The sequence below is a fragment of the Phoca vitulina genome, unplaced genomic scaffold, assembly GCF_004348235.1.
Source record: "Phoca vitulina isolate PV1807 unplaced genomic scaffold, GSC_HSeal_1.0 scaffold6, whole genome shotgun sequence".
NCBI lineage: Eukaryota > Metazoa > Chordata > Mammalia > Carnivora > Phocidae > Phoca > Phoca vitulina.
In genome coordinates, this window is record NW_022589709.1 from 55,362,311 (window position 1) to 55,371,001 (window position 8,691).

General features: G+C 45.2%; 1 protein-coding gene across 2 annotated transcripts in view; it reads right to left on the bottom strand.

Annotated features, from left to right (window-relative positions):
• The window catches only part of MCCC2 (methylcrotonoyl-CoA carboxylase 2), a 66,640-nt gene extending 57,949 nt beyond the window's left edge, over positions 1-8,691 (bottom strand). For both annotated transcript variants that reach the window (XM_032404248.1, XM_032404249.1), the window contains exon 1: positions 8,388-8,691. In XM_032404248.1, the coding sequence (XP_032260139.1) occupies positions 8,388-8,516 (129 nt within the window). In that variant the 5' untranslated portion in view covers positions 8,517-8,691. The remainder of the gene's footprint in view (positions 1-8,387) is intronic.

The following is an 8,691-nucleotide window of genomic DNA, read 5'->3' on the forward strand; positions in this document are numbered from 1 at the left end:
TCATGTTCCCTCTCCTCTCTAACCCCATTTCTGGTCACTCCTACTCATTTTAGCATCTTTCTTCCATAAGCATCAACTGAACTTCATTGATTTCTATTTGTTTCCCTATTTTAAGGAATATAAGCCCTTTGAGAGTTAGAAAGCCATCTTACTTTTCATGTCCCTTCAATCCCTGCCCCAAGGAGTTTCTAACCAATGCAGAAATACTTGCTTACTGACAAATTACCCTTAAAAGCAGAACCCAGGGGAAAAAAAGGTCCTATTTTGTTTTAAAAGGGAACAAAACTCTATGTTTGTGCGTCTTTAGAAATTCTCTAGAGTAATATACAGGAGAATATAAACTGTGAGAGGTGGATAAAGGGTAGAGGGCCTAACTTTTTGCTGTTCTGTAAATTTTGTCTGATCATCTCATTACTTTAGACCAATAAGTAGCAAGTTATTTTTGAAAATTCCGAGTTGAACCACTAACACATTTTGCTCCCCACAATGTCTTTAACATCTCTGATTTAATTCCTTTTCCATGACACAGTACTACACAGCTTTCCAGCTGTTCAAAATTAGATGAATTTACAGACTTTATAGAACTCTAGTATTTCTTATTTTCTACAGCTCTAAGAGCTCCCAAGGCCAAGGTTTCTGCTACATTCTCTTGCTCTGCAAGAAACAGAAGGCAAAAAAGAGAGAAGCAGCATACTGCTAGGAAAGAACCTTTGCCCTGGGGTAGGGAGGTCCCAATCACGGTCTACTAGCCCTGTGACTACCTCCCTTTGAGGCCCACCAAGTCCTGTCTGTCCAAGGGCAGACAACCTGCCAGCAACGAACTCCAGAATCTGCCTAGAACGTTGTTTCCCAACCTGGGCTGGACACTGGAATCAATGGGAAGCTTTGAAAAATAAAAACAAAAATAAACCCCCAGAGATTCTGATGTCATTGGTTGCCGGTATGGCCTGGGCATTAATCACTTTAAAAGTTCCCCAAGGATTCAAATGTCCAACCAAAAGTAGAGCAACGCTGGCCCACAGTCTCCATTTCTGAGCTCCACTCCAGGCAAACTGGAAACCTACCAAAAAAGGGGATTTGGTAATAGGCAGAGTTCTTTAATCACCAGAACTTCTTCAGATTTCCATAGTGTTTGTTGATATGAATAGCATGAGGCAGTGAAAGCCAAGACTTTTGCTCTTCTCTTAAGCCCAGGTTACAGATCCTGTTTACTCACATTTAGGCAATTCAGAAACTCCTAACTCTATAAACTGCCTCAGACCGAAACAGCGCTCTGCACCAGAGCACGTCTGTCCCGCCCGTCACCGAGGGGTGGCATGGCAGCAACGTGTATAATGCCACTTGAAGGGTATGAAGAGATTTTCAGCAGCCTTTCAAAACCTAACATCCCAAGCGTAAAGGGAGCTACCTCTGTCCCGAGAGCCTCCTGGGCTGAGAACGAGTCCTAGTAAGCAGGGGCTGTGTCCTGAACTCCTTCGTCATCTGTGAGAGATCCAGCAGATGGGAGGGAGTTTGTAAGGAGAAGGCCTCCTTGGATAAACAAAACGGGGAGGCAGAGAAGAGCTCTGGGAGATGGAGTTGGTGGCCAACTCCCATCTGGAGCCGAAGGCCTTCTTCTTTGTGCGGCTTTCTCACCTGACCCTGGGCTGCAGCTGCCACCCTGGGGCTCAGAGATGGGTGCTACTCTGGCCTCAGGCCCTGGGCTCCCTCTACCTGCTGCTCACCCCACAGGGTGAGGAAAAGATCGGATTACTATGTTGCTAAGTAGAAAGGAAAGCAGATTATTTCACTGCACAGGCAAAGTTATTATTTTTTGCTTGTTTTCTGCTTCAAGTCTATCTTACCAACTTCTACCTTTATTCTAAGGTTAAAAATCCACCTCATAGGTGGCTTAGTGTTTCAGAGACCTTCCCCCCCCTTTTTTTTTAAGTGAGCTCTAGGCCCAACGTGGGGCTCAAACTCATGACCCCGGAGAGCAAGAGTCGCGTGCTGTACTGAGTGAGCCAGCAGGGCACACCTCAGAAACCCTGCTCTTAAGAATCCCCATGGATGATGAAGTGCCTTCATCAGGGCAGGCAGCCTTCCCAAATGCGCCACTGTTTGGAATTCCACTTCCAATCTCTGCCACTCACAGCCCAGCAATTTCTCCAATTCACAGACTGACTGATTCTGTGGTTTTTAACAAAAGACTTGCTCATTTTGAGTTTATGGCATTTCTGGAAAGGAACCTCATCCAAACTGTTAACCCTTGTATCTCTTCACTTTTTAGTAATCATTAAAAGATAATCTGAAAAATGCACTGTAGGAAAAGAGAGGCCACGTATGTTGTTCCACATGTGACTCCAAGTTCAATAAAAGGAATTTAATGAGGCGCCTGGGTGGCTCAGTCGGTTAAGCATCCAACTCAACTTCTGCTCCGGTCATGATCTCAGGATTGTAAGATTAAGCCCCGCATTGGGCATGCTGGGCATGGAGCCTGCTTAAGATTCTCTCTCTCCATTTAAGAAAGAAAACAGATGAACCTAGGGGAAGGGAGGGAAAAATAAAATAAGGTGAAATCAGAGAGGGAGACAAACCGTAAGAGACTCTTAACTATAGGGAACAACCTGAGGGTTGCTGGAGGGGAGGGAGTGGGGAGATGGGGTAACTGGGTGATAAGCAATAAGGAGGGCACATGATGTAATGAGCACTGGGTGTTGTATGCAACTGATGAATCACTAAACTCCACCTCTGAAACTAATAATATACTATATGTTAATTAACTGATTTTAAATTTAAAAAATATAAATTTTAAAAAAGATTCTCTCTCTCCCTCTCCCTCTGCCCCTCCCCACCCCGCCCTGCATTCACTCTCTCTAACATAAATAAGTAAATGAATGAAGGAAGGAAGGAAGGAATGAAAGGAATTCAGTGCCAATGCAGAAAAAACCTGAATACCTATTATCGCAGCAAGGTATGTGAAAGGTTAATACATTTACCTAGGAATAATCCTATTTTGTTAGTTTAAAATTGATAAAATGATGGGAAGCCTAGGTGGTTCAGCGGTTAAGTCTCTGTCTTCAGCTCAGGTCATGATCCCAAGGTCCCGGGATGGAGTCCCACATCGGGCTCCTTGCTCAGCGGGGAGTGAGCTTCTCCCTCTGCCTGCTGCTCCCCCTGCTTGAGTTCTCTCCCTCTCTCTCACAAATAAATAAAATCTTTAAAAATAAATAAATAAATAAAATTGATAAGATGAAGAAAAAATGTTCTTTTTTCTTCATCCCACTTTTATTCAAGAAAAAATGTTTTTTTCCAGTGACATTATATGGGGCTAATTCTCAAGCAAGTCCATCCACTCATTATGACATACTATCTTCTGCTCAGTCTCCCTTAGCTCAACAGCACTAGGATACGAATGGACAAGTTAGAGCATGGCAAAGTGAAAAGGTAGGGGTTTCATTAACATTTTCAGCTCCCCTTAAATGGGGTTTGTCATTGTTGTTAATGGAAGAAAACTGGGGCGCTGGGTGGCTCAGTCGGTTAAGCATCTGCCTTCAGCTCAGGTCATGATCTCAGGGTCCTGGGATCAAGTCCCGAATCAGGCTCCCTGCTCAGCGAGGCATCTGCTTCTCCCTCTGCCTCTGCCCCTCCCCTACCCCCCAACTCCCGCTCATGCTTGTGAGCTCGCTCTCTCAAATAAATAAATAATAAAAAAAGTTAACTTTCTTCCATGGAAATTTTCAAACACATACAAAAACAAAAAGACTAGCATAATGAAATGTAGCCTATGTCCTTCAACAATTAATTATCCATATATGGCCAAAGTTGTTTCCTTCTTGCCCAGCACCCCCACCCTGAATTATTTTGAAGAAAATCCTAGACATAGCACTCCTTCTGTAGCCAGTATTTCCAAATCTCCAAAAGATGAGGACCATTCCTGAATATCAATAATCTGTTAAAAACAGCAAATATCCAGGGGCACCTGGGTGGCTCAGTCGGTTAAGTGTCTGCCTTCAGCTCAGGTCATGGTCTCAGGGTCCTGGGATCGAGCCCCACATCGGGTTCCCTGCTCAGCGGGGAGCCTGCTTTTCCCTCTCCCTCTGCCTGCCACTCTGCCTTCCTATGATTCCTCGTGTGTGTGTGTGTGTGTCAAATAAATAAATAAAATCTTAAAAAAAAAAAACAGCAAATATCCGATTAGTGAAGACATTTCCTCAACTGGCGGATAGATGTTTTTTAAAGTTTGCTTATTTAAATAGGACTCTATGGAAGGTCTGTATAGCCACAGTTGGCTGATGTTTCTTAAGTCTTTTCTGAAATGTAAGTTCTCCCATCTTTTTTTTGTCTTGATATGTTCTGTTTGTCCCATAGACTTTTTCCCACAATGCTAAGTGTATCCTCCCAGTGTCCTTTAACAAGTTCTCATTCCCTTGAAGATTGAGAGGCTGATGGGATTCTGCTGTGCCTTTAGTTTCTTCCCCCACCCAGCTCATCAAGAATTAGCTGACCTCCCTCCACCTGCACTCTACCTCCCAGTCTCCTGTCAACTTTGCAAAACACAGGCATCAAAGTTTAGAAGTGATGAAAAATAGTTCCCACATGCACAGAGAAAACAAGTAACTCTCTACTAAAGTGTACTCAAACCCAAGATACAATCACTACAGCCTCTGACATCGCCCAATTTAGAACAAAGTCAATCAGAACTAAAGCTAGTTATATGAGGGGTCTTTACCCTAGCTAAGCCAGCCTCCCAGTTAAGAAATAAAGGACCCTCTCCCACTCCCCCAGCTTGTGTTCCCTCTTTCGCTGTCTCCCTCTCTCTCTCTGTCAAAAATAAAATAAAAAAAAAAAAAAAAAGAAAAGAAATAAAGGAAACTGTCTCTAATTGCCAAGGCTTTCTGAAGCACATGGCCATAAGAAGGGACAGCAAACAGGGCGCCTGGGTGGCTCAGTTGGTTAAGCGACTGCCTTCGGCTCAGGTCATGATCCTGGAGTCCCGGGATCGAGTCCCACATCGGGCTCCCTGCTCAGCGGGGGGTCTGCTTCTCCCTCTGACCCTCGTCCCTCTCGTGCTCTCTCTCATTCTCTCTCTCAAATAAATAAATAAAATCTTTAAAAAAAAGAAGTGACAGCAAATAGTACATATTCCTAGCTACTAAGAAAATTGTGCAGAGAAACCGAACCGTGGCCAGGGCTCCCATGTGCCACCTCCCATCCAAGGCATGGCTTTATCTTTTATTCCCCTCTTGTGGGTTGTTTGCATCAAAGTTTACTACTTGTAGGGGTGGCTGGGTGGCTCAGACGGTTAAGCGTCTGCCTTCGGCTCAGGTCATAATCCCAGGGTCCTGGGATCGAGCCTCACATCGGGCTCCTGGCTCAGCGGGGAGCCTGCTTCTCCCTCTGCCTCTGCCTCTCCCCCTGCTCAGCCTCTCTCTCTCTCTCTCTCTCTGTACCTCTCTGTCTCAAATGAATAAATAAAATCTTAAAAAAAAAAAAAAGTTTACTACTTGTAGGTAGAGGTCCCAGAAGATAAGGGTACACCTAAGTGAAATCTTTTAACATCCAACATATGAAGAACACATCCAATCTCTCCATACTATTTATTATCTGTGGCAGGCACTGAGAGCTGCTTATCCATATCCATTCTTCCCATCTTTCTTGATGATGAAATCCCACTTTTATTCAAGGTGACAACATGCCCCCGCTGAAAAACTAACATCCTAGCCTCCTTTTGTAGACAGGTGTGGCCCTGGGACTTAATTCTAACCAAGGAAATACAGGCAGAAGTTGTTAGGCATGACTTCTAGAAAGGCTTCTTAAAAAGAGAACAAGCAAGGTGAGGGTGTCCTTTTGCCTACTCACCCTTCCTCCTCCTTTACCTGAACTCATACATAATAGGTGGAACTTAAGCAGCCACCTCTAGAGCATAAGGCAGATTGTACTATGTGTTCAAAATTCTTCTGTCCCTCTGGACTATTATTGAATATCAATAATCTGTTAATAACAGCAAGGTTCAGTGTGAGATTATAGTTCCCCACCCACACTCCATGAATCTGTCCATTTTACTTGCTTTGACCAGTGGAATGTAGGCAAAAGTGAAGTGTATCAACTGCAAGCAGAGGCTTTAAGAGGGACAGTGTTTCCATACTCTCCTCCTGTGCCCCGGCCTTCCATTAGGACAGGAGCATCTCTCAGTAGCCACTGTCCCTTCTGCCTGGGTGCTGGAATCAAAAACAAATAGCGCAGACCTGCATCGGACGCACTGCCCGGGCAAGAACTGCCACAACGAACCCATAGATCCCAGAGCAAAAAATAAATATTTGTTCTTTTGGACACAGAGATCTTGGGACTGTCTGCTATTCAGCATTACTGAAGCAAAAGCTGGCTAAACAGATCCTGAGATGACGATGTGGAAAGAAGGAAAAGTTGCGAGTGCTAATATTTCTTGAGGGCTTATTATATCCCAGGCCATGTTGTAAGTGGTCACTAACTGTCCTGATGACTCTATGACATATGCAATTATTAATGCTACCGTACAGCTGAGGTAACTGAGGCACAGCCTGCCTCTGAGGCACAGAGAGGTTAAGTAACTAGCCCCAAATCACTCAGCTAACAAGTAGTAGAGCTGGAATTTAAACCAAGGCATGCTAGCTCCAGACCCTTGCTCTTACACCAATATGTTACACTGTATCTGCCCACTCATAAGGACCCCTGTTAACACTTTCGCCTATTTCCCTTCAGGTTTCTTTTTTTTTCCTCCATGGAAATATGTGGTTAGTTTTTAAGACACATGAAAGACTAGACCAGTGCCTTTTGCATCCTACCACAACTACTTCCCTAATTACTAGTGCACAGACTAGACCAGAACATTAAACACCTGACACAGAGAAAGGAGTTATATGCTCAGGCCCACACTCCCTACCCCCTAGCTAACAGCCACCATCAAAAACATAGGCCTGAACCTAAAGCCGAAAAAGATGGTAGACCAGGAAGCTCCAGGCCTTCATTCTCCACAGAGACACCCCAAAATGACCCAAAACTGGCTAAAATAACCTTATAGAAGCTCCAGAAAATAGTCAAAGGCCTACAGCAACCAGAACACCCAGCCAAGAAGCCATATTCCAAATGGGAGGAAATCTAGCCTCTGTACTGCCACCGCGCTGATGATTCTACCAGGACCGTAGGATCTTGCGGCTTCTCCACCTAAGTTTCTTAGCAGACAGCCAGCAAAATGAAACGTGAATGTGGCTTCTGCATGCAAGGGCCTCCACTACTCTCATCTACTCCATGAATTCCATACCCTAGTCATGACTTCGAAGTCCTCATACCCACTATACTCTTTCATAACTTGCTTATCTATGTTCTCATAACTCCCTTAGTTTGTAGAGTCTTGCCTTTCCTCCTCAGCCCTGAACCTGGCCAGCTCTCACCCAGCGATCAAGATCCAACTCACTCATCGCTTCCTACCTGCAGCTTTCTGTAACTACCTTTTCAAGCTTTAGACACCACTTATCATAATGCACTACAGTTACACGCTTTCTTGTCCATCTTGCCCACAAAATTATGATTCCATTCCTACACACCTATACCAAATACCTAAAATACTACCTAGACCACAGAAACCACTTAATATTTCTGAATTAAACATTCTTTCCTGACCCCAGAAAAATCTAGACTCTTGGAAGACTCTTATTGGCTATTGTTTCTGACTCAGCCTGCTTATTTTTTTTCAATTCAAAATGTCTTTTCTGAAAGTTATCTGTACAATTTAAACGTTATCTGTATAAGCTCAGAAACCATGGAACAGGGTGAAATTTTCCGGCTCTGATACTTCACAAGCTGTTTCTTTGACCTTGCTATATCTCCCAATTCCAAAAAAGGCCATTCAAGATAGTGTGCGATAAGTACGTTCTATTAACAACTATTCAACTAAAGTCTGTTAAGCACAACCCAGGGTTATCTGTTGTAGGCCAGTGGTTCCCAAAGCTGGCCACCGCCAAGTCCTGAGGATTTCATTAGCAATGCAAATACCAAGACCCCACCCCAGAGCCCCCAAAGGTCCAGCGTGGGGCTTAAAGCAGCTGTACATTGAACAAGTTCCTCAGCTGACAATGCTGACTCAGGTTTTGAGAACCACTGATTTCAAAGATACAATGCACAGTGCCAGGGCTAAAAGTGAACTAAGACGTATTTTATTTGGAATTATCTTCTTTTGCAAACTTCACGACCTACACTGCGTCCCAGAATCAGGACTGGGGGTTCCAGAGAAAACAAAAGAGCTGTTAAAGTGTGCCCACCCTCCACCTGCTTCCTAGTCGGGCCGGCACTGGCGGACAGGTGGAAGAGGACTCACAGGCTCAGTCAGGGGATTCCAGGCCCCGGGCCGCCGGGGCGCTCACCCAGCCTACCTGGTAGATGGCAGAGCCCGAGTCTGGCTGGGTGCCCAGCGTGGCCACCAAGTCCCCGTGATAAGCGCGCAGCCCGGGGACAAAGGCGCGGGCGCTGGGCCGCAGGGCTAACCTCAGGGCAGCCCACATGACAGCCGGCAGGGAGCGAAGGACCAGCGCCAGAGAGGGGCCCGGGCACGCTCAGAGTCGGTTCTTTCCCCTCCGGATTCCCGGATTCAGACTACCGCTCCGCTCTCCTTGCAGCCCCAAACCTCCCGAAACCTCCCAGATTCTCAGGCCAGCCGAGACACGTGTCCGCGCACGC